The sequence below is a fragment of the Caloenas nicobarica genome, chromosome 1, assembly GCF_036013445.1.
Source record: "Caloenas nicobarica isolate bCalNic1 chromosome 1, bCalNic1.hap1, whole genome shotgun sequence".
In the NCBI taxonomy this organism is placed as follows: Eukaryota; Metazoa; Chordata; class Aves; order Columbiformes; family Columbidae; genus Caloenas; species Caloenas nicobarica.
In genome coordinates this window covers 66727871-66744844 of record NC_088245.1, presented here as the reverse complement: position 1 = coordinate 66744844, position 16974 = coordinate 66727871, and the positions used below count along the sequence as shown (strand labels likewise).

Genomic DNA, 16974 nt, shown 5'->3' with positions numbered 1-16974 from the left:
CCCTGAAAATGTAAGAGTTCAGCCCAAGTCCCTGGTGTCTCTTACCTCCTGAGACAGAAGTAAGGACGTAAGATCTGGTGACTCAGCTACGTCTGTCCCAGACATATGGTCTTGGTCTTACTGAAGTTCACCCTGCAGCTGCAACAGTACTCAGCACTCACTCTCTCTCCTACATGGCTTTGCAGAATTACTGCAGGGCAAACACAGCCTAGTTTTAAAAGGGAGAAGGGGAACAGTTGGATAAAGCTGACCAGCTTTCAGGTTCAGCTAATCCCCTTTCTTCAAGCTTGTCACCTAAAGAAAGATTCTGGCTCTCTGTTTATATACATTTGCACCTGGCACACCTTTAGTGCAGACGAGTTTGCAAGTGCTTTATGTGGCATGAAAAAATCAGTTTGTTCCTGATAAGAAAAAAAGGTGTCATTTAAAAGCCAGATGTTTTGGGGACTGGAACAAATCTCTATCTGCATAATACACTGTGGGCAAATGCCCACTGGCCACTGGGCAACACAAAGGTTAGAAAGTGATAGCACCATTGAATAAAGCAGGGTATCTATTATAGCAATGTGAGACAGACCCCAGGGTAAACACATCATAGTCAGGACCATCAGTGGATATGACAAGCACTTATTTATAATTGTGTAAATAAATCCACAGGCTATGGATGTTCACATAAGCGGGGTGGCAGGTCTGGAGGGCATCATGAGGGCACAAGGAAGAGCACGCTTCAATCCATGTGTTGGCAGTATCATTGTTCTATTTCTTCTCCTTACTCCACAGCGCCTTGTCTCCATGAATATGCCACTGAACAGTGATGGGACTGTCATGTTCAATGCCACTCTCTTTGCATTGGTCAGAACAGCACTGAGGATCAAGACAGAAGGTAAGAAGTTTGCTGACTGCAAAGGTACAGAGGTAGCTGAGTGGCGTTCACACCAAAGTGTGCTGAGCTGGAATGCAATAAGGACATCTTGTGTAAAATTATCCCAATTGTTCATATGCAGCACATGGTACAAAAAAGCAATATGAAGATGTTTGGAGGAATAGTATCTTCTAGGGACTGAACAGTATTTCTGCTTACCTAGGAAGCTGGTGCTTCACATGTTATCATCTCAGATTATTGATCACGCTCTTTACAGTGATCTCAAAGTTCAAAGTTTTAGATCAATGTCTGCTCAAACAGCAACCAGGGGAAGGAAGAAGGGCAAAGAAGCCTCCCCTTGTGCAAACTGGTTAGAGAGCTGGGGCACTTTTTGATTGTTGCTACTGATCTTCCAATCTAAGGGAGGCAAAAGAGCTTGGACTCGGGGGTCTCACCTCACTAAAACTCCTCCTGTGCTTTCATTAGCATGAGTTAACATCACATTGTAGTGACGGTGGTGTTGTAGGCCTAAAGACAGATGAGAAGCAAAGGGACTGTTAATAGCTTTGCACAGACCAGCAGGTGTAGTTGGGGAAAGCATACAAGATTTTGGGCACAGCTTGTCCTCTTTGTTGCGCTCTGTCACCTGCTGTGATGAAAGATGTTGGTCCAGAGTTAAAATGTGGTTTCATGTATTCATGAGATGCTCTAAGAGAGCTTGTAGGTCTGTGGTTCACAGCTAAACACCTTTGCCTCAGGAGTGGCTGCATCACCTTTCAGGCATGGGAAAGCAGAGACCAGCAGAACCCTAGCTTACTGTGCCAGGGTTATAGTGACAGCTGAGCCAAAAAAAGTGGTAAAATTTAAAAATTGTATTAAAGCCTCGGTTGTCGTGCTAAACAGAATTTGACTGTAGCCAAAGAGGCTTTCCTGAGGAAAAAGCCAACCCCATCCCTTGTAGAATATCTTTGTGCCTTATGAAACAGAGACCCAAGAAGGATTCATTTCTCTTGTCCATCTTAGCCTCAAACTCCCATTGTCAGTGAACTCCTGGGAAACCACCTAAAGCCTCAAACTGCTTTCTTTTTTGCCTTAGCAGGATCTTGTAAGTGATAAGAGCAGCAGTTTGGAATTAGCCCTCCTGAGTCAGATTTCTGCCTTTGATGCTGTCCACCTGTCTCACCCTCAGCAAGTTCCTTAGTGTCCCTGTCTTTACTGCATCCTATTCAGAAAGAGTTACTGCCACGCAGAGCCCTGTGCAGCACACTGAGGAGTCTTGGTGCTGGGGAGCAATAAGAAAAGCTACAGGAAAGGCACCTTTAGGAGGACAAGATAGTGGTTTTGTAGACCTAGAGGGAGAGCTTCAATTATAAAGGGTTTGAATGTACATAAATCAAGAAATAAAATTGAAAGTGAGTCGTTTGGGAGGAAATGGGTATCTAGAAGGAAAGGATATAAATCAAATCAGCTTCACTCACTCTCAAAGGGGTAGTGTGTAATTAATGCTTCATTTAGCTCGGAGCCCCTTGGAGGAATATGGAAAGTCTAAGTTCAGACAGTTACAAAAAAGGCTTGTTATAGCCTCTGCTGTTCTTCAGAGAATAAACACAAACATCCTGGGACAGTCTTCTGAGTCAGATAGTGAAAGCCTTGCACATGCCTGGAGTGCCTTGTCAGGGCACTCTGCAGACTCCCCAGGGCAGACTCTTGGCATCATGTGAAGAACTTGATACCTGCTGGGAGGCAGAGATTGCAACAGGTAATTCTTGAGAAATGATGCAAGCAGGCCCAGGTCTTCAGATTTGTAGATGTATCTTTACCACCAATTACTAATATTTGCATTCTTCAAACTGTAGTTTTCCATTAACTGACCTCTAGTCTTACCATATTAAACCTTCACTGGATCTCAGTTAAAACCTGAAGGGTTAGATGAGATTGTTGCTTTTGGGAGGAAGTAGCACCATAGTCCTGTTGTTTCTGCCTGCTGCAGACTGTCAATTAGGGGCACAGTCACCTTCCTACCCTGAGATGACTATGCATATTTAGGAAGAAGACCTCTTGCTGTGAGGGATCTTTAGCGACGGTCAGAGCATTTCTTTGCCCAAAACTTTCCACTACTGAAAAAGCTCTGATATTTTCTTCCTAAGATTGCCAAGCCAGACATGAAATTGCTCCTCTGCAGGGTCTGCTTAATTCCTGTCTCTAATGATTTTTCACCCTGCAGGTAACCTGGAGCAAGCCAATGAAGAGCTGAGAGCAATAATTAAGAAAATCTGGAAGCGCACCAGTATGAAGCTGCTGGACCAGGTGGTGCCCCCCGCAGGTGGTGAGTGCAGAATCTTGTCCCAGTCTCTAAATCTCTCTGTGTTTTTCCCCACCTGACGTGTCCTACTGCACCTCATGATCATCAGGTCGAATATGGGAGAGAGGCTTTCTTCTACAAGCTGTAACTTGTATTTCATCAGGCTAAGATCTGGTTTCACCTGTACTAACATGACTACCATGTTCTTACTGCTAAGAAATCAGGGAAGGAAGATGTATAAATAGGAGTTAGAAACCTTCATTCTGAGGTCTTGCCCCAGTTTGATCATAGGTATTTGCTCCTCTGGACATTACCTAGTGCCTGCTGGGAGCAAAGGAAGCAGGTAGAGCTAACTAGCTCCAGGGAGGATCTGACTGCACAAGAGATACGACTTTAGACTCAAGTTAAGGATGTAGCCCCTTCCCATAACCCCTTTGTATGTAGCAATTCTGTCTTTACTACGGTATATAGCTCTTTTAAAGTCATGTTACTACTTACTACTATGATACCTGTCAAAGACTCGTACCTGGGGACAATCTTCAGCCAGTCTGAACTGATGTAACTGATTGCTGTGGGTTTCTGTGCAGTATGCCCAGTGGGCTGTAATTACAAGGCCTCGGTGTGACTCCTTTGCTGGGCTTCTTGAGAGCCCAGATAGATGGGCATCCAGTGTGACCTTCACTGACCTTCCGGGTGGTCCCAGAGGCTATAACACAAAACACAGTTGCAGCCAGATCCTGAACCTTGCTCAGCCCACTCTGAAGTCAGTAGATCATGTCTTATAAAATTTCCAGTGGGTTTGGAGAAAGGAGGAGAGTTACCTAGATAAAAACTCGGTGTACATTTTGGCTCATTGACGGTTCATATTCAGTGAGAACACAGCAAGGACTGAACCATGACTGCATTTCTGGGCAGAGGTCATTATTTAGCTTCACTCACACCCATCCTAGGCACAGCCAGGCCGAATTTCAATGCAAAGAAAGGCCAGATCGGGTCTGGGGTGGATGGTTAGTCAGATGCTGTGGGTGAGCCCAGACTCCAAGTATGTTTTACCCAAGGCTGTCACAAGACAGAGCAGCATGCATTGACCCAGACTGGGAGGCCACTGCTAGAAAGATCCTACATGGTAAATCAGTACCAGAAACTGCAAAGGTTAGAGGCACTTCACCATAACCCATGTACATCCAAAGGTGCACAGCTACAGGCATTCTTTGCCAGCAGAGCCAGTCTATCCTGATGCTATATGCACCTCTCCTCCAGCCTATTTACAGCACACTCTGGCTCTGGAGCAATCCCTTCCTTCAGCCCTGCATCCCGATGCCAAAAAAAGCAGAGATGTACTGCGGTACTTAGTGTTTCTGCTGTGAATTGCAAGCCTCACATTAGCAAATACACTGTTAAAAATCAGTTGCTTATTTAGTTAACATTTTTTTAATACCACTTTCCAGATGACGAGGTGACCGTTGGGAAGTTCTACGCCACTTTCCTGATTCAGGAGTATTTCCGAAAGTTCAAGAAACGTAAAGAACAGGGCCTGGTGGGCAAGCCCTCCCAGCGCAACGCTCTCTCCTTGCAGGTGACAAGCGGGCATAGGATGGACAGGGGTGGTACACTAGAGGCATTAGACCCCACTTCCCTCTCAGCCGTTCTGGGGGCTGCAGTGGGTTATCCCTACTGGAAAGGAGCTTGTAGACCCCTTGAATTACCACATCAATCCTTTTGGATAAACATGTATGTACCACAGGCTACAACCCATAGCTGGAGGTGGAAGGCATGAGTGAGGTATACCCACAGTTTATCAGTCTGCTGGTAATATTTGAAATTTGGGTTCCTTTTAGAGAACTGCTATGAAGTGTCCAGCAGACACTTGGCTGATTACCACATTCATTCTACCCTTTCTGAAGGGACTCAATATAACAGGGTCAGGGAGAGCACGTTGCCAAGAGGAAAAATCAGTTAAAAAGCACAAAGCATTACTGGATGCCAGGGCCATCCAACAAACAGGGCATCATGCTCTAAGACCTGAGATTTGTTCACCACTGTGCTACATGTTCACTGGGTGGCCTACCAGGCTGTGTGAAAGAATGAGAAAGCCCCATTGTCCCTCAAGTCTAGAGTAAGAAAGAAGGGTGACTCTGGAGTTCCAGCAAGCTAAAAAGTGCTGCGATGAAGGCACAGATACAGACTGAGGTCTTGGCATACACACAGCTTACCTCCCTGGATGAACTCTCTGGAACAGATTTCAGTCAGTGAGGGGTTTGAGGACTGTCCAGGTCCAGATGCCAGAAGTTTAGTTATTAAATCCATATTTAAGCTGCTGATTAAAAAGAAGAGATATTCAGAGGCGCCGAGTACACGGTTCAGCTGGAACTGTGGCTGCTCTAGGGCTTCTGGTTGTAGATCTGAGAACCCAAAGTTGAAGGCATGCAGACTTGCTTAGTCAAGCCTGAAGATTTATGTCTATGTCCTGTTGAGAGGAAGCCAAGGGACTGGCAACAAACGTTCCTGAGTTGGATTTCTAAGAGTTTCTCCCTCTCTAAGCTAGAGACGAAAGAATAGAATTTGTTGGTGTTTTTCTAGGAGCTGGGGATGCTATATTAAGTAAAAGGACCCCACAGTGCTTAGGAAGAAATAGCACTGCTTTTATTTCTCATAGACCCACTCGGAGATATGAAGCTCTATAGTTTGCTGTTTTGCAGGCTGGTCTGCGCACACTTCACGACATTGGGCCAGAGATCCGACGAGCAATTTCTGGAGACCTGACAGCTGAAGAAGAGCTAGATAAGGCCATGAAAGAAGCTGTTTCTGCTGCCTCTGAAGATGATATCTTCCGGGTAGGTGCTGAACAAGGTTACACGCTGAGGCTAGACCAGTAGCTGAGCTCAAAGAGTGCTATATTCTCTTTTATGCACTCTGTATTTCAGCTGAGTCCTCCTTCTTGTTTTCTAGACCCTGCTAGAAAACAGAGTGCCGGAGTCAAAGCGCCAGGTCCTGAGATCTTCACACAGTTTTTATCCCATTTTCTTCCCAGTAGAAGTTTCCTTCATAAAACCTAAATAAAATCAGAATGAGAATGGCCAAAGACTCTGAAGAACAGATCAGTTCAGCCATCTTAGTCTGCAGAGCAGCAGCCAGGCACATGTCAGTGTTTTGGTCACTTGTCCTTTCAGTGGCACAAGTAGCATCCTTCCAAAAAGTACACCAGAAGCCAACAGAGCTCCTATGGAACGAGAAATTTTTCTGAGCAAGTTACCTAAACCTTCTCTTTCTTATTTCATTCCTATTCATTGTAATTGTCTCCTCTAGTAATATTTCCTCTTCTTTAGCATTTTCTTCCTTTCCTTACAGAAAGATGCTGTCAGACCCTTTCATTACTCATCATCTAAACAGTAACATAACTGGCTCTTTAAATCTTTCTCCATTTGTTCCTTCAGGTGATTAATAGTTTCTGATGTTCTTCTCAAATTCCCTCTCATGCCAAAATGTTACTTTGCAACTGCACTGTGAAAACCAGACAGCAGTTACCTGGTTCTTGCATCCCTACCCAGTCCTGCATTTCCAAGACTGGTGGGAGGTGCAGAGACACTGTTGCCTCACTTATGAACCCAGCCAGTCCTCTGAAACATCTTAGAAAGCTAAACCTTTCACAGCCTGCATGTTCCCAGTTTCTCTGATAGAGAAGTCCCTGCACTGTACTCTGGTAGAGAGAACACCAGTGCCATCATGCACACTTTGGTCCTCACATTTTTTTTCCTCAACAACAAGCTAAGCAGGAAACACCAGTGCCCTTGCACGTCTTCTCATGCACAAAGTGGTAATCATTTGTGTTCTTTTGACAGAGAGCTGGAGGCTTGTTTGGAAACCATGTCAGCTATTACCAAAGTGATGGCAGGAGTGCGTTCCCCCAGACATTCACCACCCAGCGACCTTTGCACATCAATAAGTCTGGCAACAACCAAGGCGATACCGAGTCTCCATCTCATGAGAAGCTGGTGGACTCCACCTTCACTCCCAGCAGCTACTCATCTTCAGGCTCCAATGCCAACATCAACAATGCCAACAACACTGCTCTGTGCCGCTTCCCCAGCCCACCCACCTACCCCAGCACCGTCAGCACAGTGGAAGGCCACGGGACCCCCTTGTCACCCACCATACGTGTGCAGGAGGCTCCTTGGAAACTACCGCCCAAAAGGTAAGCTTCACAGCAGACAGTGGGTCAAGGGACCAGGGAGAGAAATGTGCATGCAAACACCAGAGCACTGCTGCCTAGCTGCAGTCACCCACCAGACGGTGACCCACCTGCAGCCTGGATTGAGCCTTCAGGTTCTCCACTTGTGCCAAAGCCCACAGTGCAACAGATATGCATCAACTGACCACTGCAAAGCAGCAGCACTCTCACTGACCCACACACTTGATTTCGTCGGGCTTTATCATGAAGAAACCTTTGTAAGAACAAAAAGGAGCCTTATTTATCCCTCCTTCACCACAGGGAGGTGTTTTATCAACTGGTGACTGACAGAGAAAGAGACTGCAATTCATCTCTTAAGCGCTCAAGGGAGAGCTTTGTAGAAGTCAGTGGTTTTTCAGTCAGTGGGTCACATCTCTACAGAGCTCACCAAAAGCATTCTGGAAGGAGGGAGGCAAGGTTTTCAGAGATGCCATACTGTTCAAAGCAAAGAAAATCCCCTTCTCCGGACAGCTTTCAGGCTGTCTGCACACAGATAACTAATATGAAAGGAGTATCAGTTTTATCAGTGGGGGGACTTTTTTAACCCTTTCAGTAACAGCAGGAAGGAGCTGGATTTTTTTTTTTTTTTTTCCAGTACAGGGGGTGGGCAATATGAAAAGCTGGAGAAATGCTGCCCCAGCAAAGGACAGAGGAATTTCAATGGGTGCAGAATTGTGCAAATAAACAGTCCAGTGGTTTTTCTATTTCATGCCTTCCTGAAGGAGGCCACAGGAGTTGCACAACATGTGTTACCATCTGCCTTCCCCCTTGCTGACTTGTGCTGATGTGACACTGCTAACATGGTGTTCTTTTCTCTCCTTGCTTCCTTGGGCACCTTCCTTGAATTAGGACGCATTACTACGAAACACTGGGACGGTATGTGTTCTCCCTCATACTTCTAATGCTCTCTGGGTGTAAGACCCATTGTTCGTCCCACTGAAAGTCCAAATCCCCATAAATGCTGAATAGAGTTCTTCTTTTTGGTATCAGTAGAGCTGAAAAAGAAGTAATGATCACCACAACATCTCCAGAAAATACTCCCAACTCAGGGCTTTTCTGCCCACAGGCAGGTAGTGATGCATGGACTGTTTCTAGCTAGTTTCTAGATTTTGGGGTAGTTTTTTTGAGTTTCTAGCTGGGCTCACACATCCAGGCACTCTCTGATCACAGCACAGTGAAGTACAGCCTGGCATGTTAATACAAAAGTTCTGTATGGTTTTGGCTAAACACAAACTGTTGAGTACCTTAGCAGTTTTACTTGCCTCCCACCTCAGCAGGAAGGTCACTCCCGCACTGTCCTACAGGCTATTTTATACCATGCATATGCACATTTCTCCCAGTGCTTTTTGCCTAAACCGAATAAGAAAATAACATTTCCTATCCAGTCCCTGGAAGATGAAAAAAGACTGCCACACTGTTCTCTTCTGTGAATGCTAGTAACAGCCTGACGTTGGCTCCAGTACCTCCATGTCAGTATTTTGAAGATCCACGCTACCTTCAGTTTTTACTCTGCTCCCAGAAAACACAAACTCGGAATGGCGTTAAATATGAGAGCTGAGACATGAAACAGAGGGACAAGGAGGAGGCAAGTGGGCTGTCACACTTCAGGGTTTGAGCAGATTCTGCTGAATTCAGTAGAAGAACTCTGCAGTGAGTGAGGAGAAAAAAGGGACCAAAGATGGGAAAGACAGCAAGGAACAAGAGCATGAACAGCAGGCAGAGGGGAGAGATGGTGCAGAGTACAGGATTTGGGAGGCAGAGACCATACAGCATAGAGCTGACAGGAGGGTTACTGGTAGTGTCTAGGAGGCTTCTCTGAAATTCATAACCAAGGCTTCTCCAACAAGGGAAAAAGCTGTATTTCCAAGAGCCCATCTCAGATTTGACTTCAAGTTCAGTGGGGTATATCTTTGGAAATGTGGTCAATGTGATGTGCACATTTATAGAGTACATGTAGTCACAAATTACAATAATATGTTTACGTTATTGTCAGCATTGATTTAAGAAACTCTTCCTCTGGAAGAGGACACAGACAAAGGTTCTTTCTTTGTATTTGGTAACTCTGCAGCTCTGCTCAGTCACTGGTTTTTCTATGATAGCTCTTCAACATTATAATAAACTAAGACAGATGGAGCCTGTCATTCTTGTCTTTATAACAGGTTGTCTTTACCATCTCCATATCTTGACTTGTCTTTTTTGCTCATTAGCTCCAGTTCCAGAGACAGCCAGCTGGCAATTGTTTGCCAAGAGGAAGTGTCTCAGGATGAGACTTATGATGAAAATTTGAATGAAGACATTGAGTACTGTAGTGAACCAAGTCTGCTCTCTACCGAAATGTGAGCTTTGCAGCTTTAGTCAAGGTGTTTGGGTGGTTCTTTAATTAAGGGGGAGAGATGGGAAAAGGTGACATTTTCCTACAAATATTTCAATTTATGGGATAAGGCCAGAAGACTTGAATCAGATAACTCACATATCAGAATTTTTTTTTTTTTTAAATGCAGTTCAGCCCTGAGAAGTAACATTTAAAAAATCTTTCACCTAGAATTTTCCTTCTTCTCTGAGTGAGACATCTGGATCTGCAGGGTCTGCCCCACATTCCCTTCTACCATCTAATGTTCCCAAATCTCATCTTTAGAGTGGTCTCTCCCTCGTGGTCTCTTGTTACTGCTCCTGGACCAGCTATAGCTTGAAGCTAGCTCACTATTGCATCCATTTGATAGCATGGTCTTCCTGGTTTCCCTGCTGGAAGAGGGGCTATTCTGTCCAATATCAGCTGCTTTTCTAGAATCCCTCTGTTCTCCTTTCCAGGCTTGCATACCAAGATGATGAAAACAGACAACTCACTCCACCAGAAAACAACAAAGGGGAGGACACCCGGCACTCTCCGAAGAAAGGGTTTCTGTGCTCCTCAGCACTAGGTAACCTCCCAATATGACACATGGGCTGCACTTTCCCCTGCCTCTATTGAATTCTCACCTCTTGCTGGAGGAATCCCAGCGTCCATGGGCACTGGTGTTGCTCTTTGCTGCACGTAGCTCATGAGAACAGGAATTCCATGGCGTGCATACGATCGCGATCATGCACATGATTCTCCTGACTGTATGCTCAGTCAACAGATGAATCTGTGGCTGTTTGGATAGTCCATGGCTGTTTGGATAGTCCACGTGATATGTTTGATTAAGCCCGCCTGTGAATTAGAGGAGTTTATTAGAACACCGGAGGCTCTCCGAACAGTCACCAGGGAGTCACCGGATGGGCTAACATTGAGCCTATGGTGTTCTGCTCTGTGTGTATTCAGCAGGGAGGAAGCAGAGGGTGTCTCTTTTGTCCGCTATAAAGAAAACAGTGACTTTCAGATTAAGTTAATACAATACAAATTTGCTTTCTGTTGCATTTGTACCTGGAGATTTTCAACTGCTTGAGTGTGCAGACTATGCTCAGGCGAAATCCATGAATCACAAGATTTCATGAAACTATCAGGACAAATGTGAGAGGCTAGAAGAAAATGAGATCTTTTATGTAGAATGTTTTTCAGCCTTTTTCCTGAGTACTGGTATGGAGAAAAGGGATATTTGGGGGATAAAGTACGAATAATCCTGTATACAAAATATACACAATATATAATATAATATATATATCTTAAAATACATAATCTGTAAAATATATTCATACAAAAACAGTGACAGACTAGGTAGTGTGATGCTTAAAGTGAGGCTACTGAGTCTTCACTCAGATCCTTCAGGATGCTTGTACAATTGAGTATTTTAAAAGCATTTCCTTTATTTCAAAATTTAAAATATTAGGCAACAATTCCTAGGTCCATCTGTAAGGCCGAATTTGCAGTCAGTCCTTGATACAATGCTTCATTAACTACATGCTAGTGAATAATTATACAGTGGTATCATACTTGTTTTACTAGGTTTTTTTCTCTAGAAAGAGGAAATACTTTTTATCTGCATTGTAGCTTTCATTCTCTTGGTTATAACACATTTCCTCCAGCCTCTGAGAGGGCCTTTTCTCAACAAATCAGTATTAGAGATACCTACTATTTTCAGAATCCTAATTTTCTTCCTTCTTTAGAAAACTGGCAATGACATCAGGAAGTCCACAAAATATTTCAGTGTGCCATGAAGCTCTATCTTTAATACTGGATTTATTTGCCATTCTTCAGAAGCAAAGCCTGTGCACTTTTCATAAACATACTTTGCAGTATTTTTAAATGCCTGCATAGGAAGTGCCTTTCTCATATTTACAGAAGTAAAGTTTAATTTTATCTCAAGTAAACAATGCAACTATTTTAATAGTTCCCCCTAAAATGTTGTGGGGTTTTTTTTCAAGAGAAGAAAAGCTTTTTTCGTTTCCCTTCTTTGCAAATTTTGAAAATGCTTCATGTCTATATAAGCAGCCTTCCATTCATCAGTGAATTCAACCATTCATTAATTCACTGCCACTTGACCTTACTATAGATACAGCCTCATAAACTGTGGTATGTCTGGCAGCTAAGGGACAAAGATCACACACTAACAGGAGGCTGCTGTCACCTGAGCAGCCTGACGGCCCCTCCTGCACATTGTGTGCAGCCAGGCACAGCGCCAGAGCCTCAGCTGCCATCATCAGTCCCGCTGGGGGCTTTACCTGGGCCAGAGAGGTCAGAGAACATTGCCACTGCTTAGGAGGGAAATCAGCTGCATGGTGTTTACCAGGACAGTGTTTTAAAAGAGGAAAAATTAAAATCATCATGCAGAATTTTATCTTGCAGCTTGCTTGCAAGGTAGTGCTGGTTGGCCCATGATGCTTGACTGTTTTTTGTAAATACAGTTGCTTTGGAAAGGGCAAGGTGTTGAGGAAAAGTGGATACAGCACAAAATGTGGGTGTCTTTGCTATGTCTCCAATGGGATTGCACTAAGAGAAATTGAAAACAGATTACCTGTTGTATATTATGAGTGATGGACACAGTTGTGTATAATTGCTGTTTCAGGTCGAAGAGCATCTTTTCACTTAGAGTGTCTGAAAAGACAGAAACACCAGGGTGTAGACGTCTCACAGAAGACGGTTCTGCCTTTGCATCTGGTACATCATCAGGTAAGCATTAATAACCACAAAGTGCTCAGCAATGTAACTGGGACCCTGCCATCTGCAGTGCCCCCCATTCTATCCCAACCAACTTTTAAAAAACCATTTGGGATAGTTTCTCACCCATATCAAAGGTTCCATTTTTAGAAATCATATTTGCCATCGTGCCCATTCCTGCTCCTAGGATTTTTATCATTCCCGGAAGAATGCTACAGGAAAGCGTCCTTTGGAATCAGCAGTTATCATTTTCTGATGTTCATGAAAAAGTTAAAAAAAAATAGCTAAAAGGTAAAATTAACTACCCAAATTGCATGGGCCAGTGAAATTACACTGACTTTGATGGTAGTATGCATATGAATAAAATGTGCAGGGTCTATTTAATATTAATTAAAGGTAACCAGTAACTGTAGTTAATCATTTTAAAATATAAACTGATTACATGTAATTAATCAGCTTATTAAGCCCTTTGTAACTGCATTCAGCAGCCTAGCAAATGTATGCTTAGGCACGGACCTAGGTGATTAGCCAGCTGTCATAGTCCAAAGCAGATTTGTGTCTTTTAGTTTGATGATACCACATTTTGTCACCATAAAAGAAACAGGTGCAGATGGTGGTGGGGCATCCTGCTCTGTGCAGCTCCCCAGGGCAGGGCAGAACAGCCTTCCAACCTCCTTAGGCTGCCACAGGGGCAGAGAACGCCATGTGGCAAGGGCTAAAGGAGTGAGAACTCCTAGCAGAGGAGCGAGAGATGAGTGCGCTTGAGGCTCCCTGGCTTTTCTCACCTCCACTCCCAGTCACTTATCCTTTAAGGAACAGAACATAAAGCGGAAAAGTTGCCTGTACTGAGCACAACAGATTCAGTTGCTCATGAATGCTTGAAGGGGTATCCTCATGAAATACTCATACATCATGATGTGTAAATATATGCAGCTGAACCTCAAAGCAATCCCTAAGAGCTTCTTTCAACCTCCTCAGTACCGTACGTTTAGGACAAAACACCTTGTATGTGTTTCTGCCAACAAGCTGAGAAACTGGTTAATTTGTCCTGCCTGACAGATCCAGGGCTCTCCTTGAAGTCCCAGCAGTTTAAGGGATGTGCTGAGGCCATCATATCTTGCAGAGCGTGACTTACACAGATGAATTTTTAACAGCTTGCTTCCTCAATTAAATTTGATAGGAATCTGACATCTAATTCCTGAGATAATCTTGGTGAAGCTTGTAGATGACTAATAATTGATTATTTTGTTCATCTGTCACTGAAATCATCAGCGCAGTATGGTTATTGGTTCCCAAGGATTTCAGTGGCAGATGGACTGAGCTTCGCTTAATTTTAGATACCTTAAAGTCAGCTGTCTACATAGTTTTAACCAGTCAGTTCACACTCACTGTGGTCAACAGAGGCAAAGAGCATCTCCAAAGGGCAAGTATAAGTCTTGTCTAGGTCTTGTCCTCCAGACAGCATTTTCAGGCAGGTATCCAGAGGAGACAGGAGACTTGCTGGTGTCTCTCTACACCAGGGGTGTCCAACTCATTTTCACTGGGGCCACATCAGCCTCACAGTTGCCTTCAAAGGGCCGAATGTAATTTTAGGGCTGTATAAATGTAACTACTCCTATACACCCCTGGTGAAAATGAGTTTGACACTCCTGCTCTACACAGTCGGCTCAGACTAAACACATAGCCTTCAGATATCTGAAGCTGGATGAGACTAACCCTAACCCAAACAAGAGGATTCTCTGCAACACAATCCACATGCTTTTGTATTTTCCATGCATTTATTCATTTCCTCATACTAGGCAGTAGTGAGCTCTGTGAGATGAGCTTATGACTCTGACAGCATTGCTTATGGAACAAGGCAGCAGTCACCATTAATAAGGCATCAGATCAGCCCTGTGCAACAAGAGGCTTCTTGAGAAATTTGTCATAAAAGGAGGCCGGATGACTCAGAGGTTGTGTATATGATTACAGGAAGGACTGGACGGCTTGAAGTATAATCATCATTGATCCTCCCACCAACAGCAGATGCCTTAAAATCCAGTGGTAGATTTATAGTTATTGCCAACTGCAGACACATATAAAATTCGCATCTGGTATCTGCTCAGGTTCCACAGTAGACGCTTACAGAAAACACAGCAATTGGCAGTAAAAGCTAGCAGCATGGGTGGTGGCAGTGGTGGGAAAATGAAATGCTGGCTCACCCACTAGAGAAGAGGTGGTGTTTCTGGCAAGGCTGTGGGGAGCAGGCTGCATCCCTCCTGTCAGTGCAGTGGCTCCAGGGCTGAAGAACCGCAGTCGTGCGAGTTTTCAGTCTGGTGTTTGGCACTAGTGCAGGATACGCCATTTAAAGGAAAGCTTGCAAAATGAGTTCACAGGAAACATCCAAACCGTTCCAGGAGCTAGCAGCTGTTTTCACAAGCCTCGAGACCCTCCAGGCTTTTCTCGGGTAGTTTCTCCAGAACCTCCATGTTCCAGCCCTGCTGCTAAGAGCAAGTTCTCATCTGCATTGTTCCCCCTCTGTCCACAGGCATTAGCGGTGGCCGGCCTGAGTCCCCTCCTCCAGCGAAGCCATTCCCCCACCATGTTCTCTCGGCTGTGTGCTACACCCCCCGCCACCCCCTGCAGCCGTGGCTGGCCGCAACAGACCATCCCGACTCTGCGTCTCGAAAGGGCAGAGTCCAGCGAGAAGCTCAACAGCAGCTTCCCATCAGTTCACTGCGGCTCTCGGTACCCGGATGACACCGGTTCCAGCAGCCCAAGGAGAGCCAGGCCGGTGTCCCTCACCGTCCCCAGCCAGAGCGGAGGGAGCGGCAGGCAGTTTCACGGCAGCGCGGGCAGCCTGGTTGAAGCGGTAAGACTGCAGAGCCACGAAGGACATGAGCAGTGTCACGGTCAACTAGAAACGTGGCCCTCGGAAGACAAGGGCAACAGATATATTGCTGCCCACAATGCCAAGGGTGGGAGAGCCCATCTCCAAGCAGGGGTTAGCAGCGTGCATGGGAGGAGAAGGAGTGCTGGGGAAAATACAGCGTTAAAGAGGGTTGTGTTGGGGTGCAATGGGGTTGATGATGCAGAGTACTAACGTATGTCTTTGTCTCTGGTTCCCTACCTGCTTTTGAAGGTCTTGATTTCGGAAGGACTGATGCAGTTTGCTCAAGATCCAAAGTTCATTGAGGTCACAACCCAGGAGCTCGCAGACGCCTGTGACATGACGATAGAAGAGATGGAAAATGCAGCAGACAACATTCTCAATGGTAACAACAAGCAGAGCCCAAATGGCAACCTCTTGCCTTTTGCTAACTGCAGGGACCCAGGGCAGGACAGTGCAGGAGAGGAAGAGGAAGAGGTGCAGAACCCGGATTGTAGAAAAAGTCAGGAGGAGCTCAAGGACAGCAGGATTTATATCAGCAGCCTGTAGTTGCCAGGGCTGGAAGCGATGCTGGTTTTTTATTTGTTTCAATGTTCCTAATGGGTTTGTTTCAGAAGTGCCTCACTGTTCTCGTGACCTGGAGTAACCGGAACAGCGTTCTTCATTCATTTCTGTTGGGACGAGTCGCAGAGTTGGGTGGTGTAAGAAAGCTTTTCAGGAGCGGATAGAACCCCAGCACGTGTCCATGAAGGAAGAGTGAGGAGGAGGAAGAGGAGGAGGAGAGCCAGCTCCCTCTTTTTTTCAGTCCCTGCACAAGGAACGACGGCTGCCTCCCAAGCGTGAAGGGGAACCTCAGCCTCCCGCTGACAGCCAAACGGGCTGTCTTTCGACTTTGCTTGTAAAAAAATCATTTTGCACATATTCTGTATGAGCCTCACCGTCTCCATAAAGCCAAGGCCCTCTGATGCGGGAGGAGAGGAGGACTTCTGCTCTGGATTCCTGCATCGCCCAGGGAAGGAGGAAGCGGAAGCCCCAGGGCGCCCACGGGGCAGGTGGCGGCGCTGCCCATCCCTGCCCAGACTCCCAGGCTAGCGGTCTCTGCCAACCAATCTGAGCTCAGGCAGCCACTCCTGCCAGCCAATCAGAGCTCGAGCAATCACTTTCCAGCCAATCCGAGCTCAGGCAGTCTCCTGCTGACCAATAGCTCAGATAGCCGGCCGTGCCAGCCAATGGGAGAGTGAGGAGCAGGCTCCGTGGCGGGGCTGAGCGACCTGCCCCGCGCTTGTGGAGGTGGTGGTGGGCTTGCGTAGATCTCTTCTTGTTTTGCAGTTTGATATTTTCTTGAAAGCATGTTGCAGTTTTTATTTTGACTTTTTTTTTTTTTTTTTGGAGGGAGAAGGGAGTGTTTACAATGTTTTGTAATCACCTACCTTTTTGTTTTGGTTTATTTTCACCTTTGCAAATGTTAAATTGGTTTGATCATGCTGTATTATTTAAACTGGGGTTTTTTTCTCCATTGAAATTTGGTAGAAGTATAATAATAGACAAGTTTTACCAAGCATTATGTACACCAAGAATTTGTAATTTTATTTGCTAGTAATTGAAACCTCCTTTTTTTGTTGTTGTTTTATAATTTAAAGAT

General features: G+C 45.1%; 1 protein-coding gene across 3 annotated transcripts in view; it reads left to right on the top strand.

Annotated features, from left to right (window-relative positions):
• The window catches only part of CACNA1C (calcium voltage-gated channel subunit alpha1 C), a 485027-nt gene extending 468390 nt beyond the window's left edge, over window positions 1-16637 (top strand). For 2 of the 3 annotated variants that reach the window (XM_065626926.1, XM_065626928.1), the window contains 10 exons: window positions 781-883; window positions 3087-3188; window positions 4613-4740; window positions 5864-5998; window positions 7004-7356; window positions 9600-9728; window positions 10201-10310; window positions 12372-12475; window positions 14991-15314; window positions 15585-16637. In XM_065626926.1, the coding sequence (XP_065482998.1) occupies window positions 781-883; window positions 3087-3188; window positions 4613-4740; window positions 5864-5998; window positions 7004-7356; window positions 9600-9728; window positions 10201-10310; window positions 12372-12475; window positions 14991-15314; window positions 15585-15881 (1785 nt within the window). In that variant the 3' untranslated portion in view covers window positions 15882-16637. Of the gene's footprint in view, window positions 1-780; window positions 884-3086; window positions 3189-4612; window positions 4741-5863; window positions 5999-7003; window positions 7357-8241; window positions 8269-9599; window positions 9729-10200; window positions 10311-12371; window positions 12476-14990; window positions 15315-15584 lie in introns of all 3 variants that reach the window. The other variant, XM_065626927.1, reaches the window with a different exon arrangement.
• The last annotated feature ends 337 nt before the right edge of the window (window positions 16638-16974 follow it).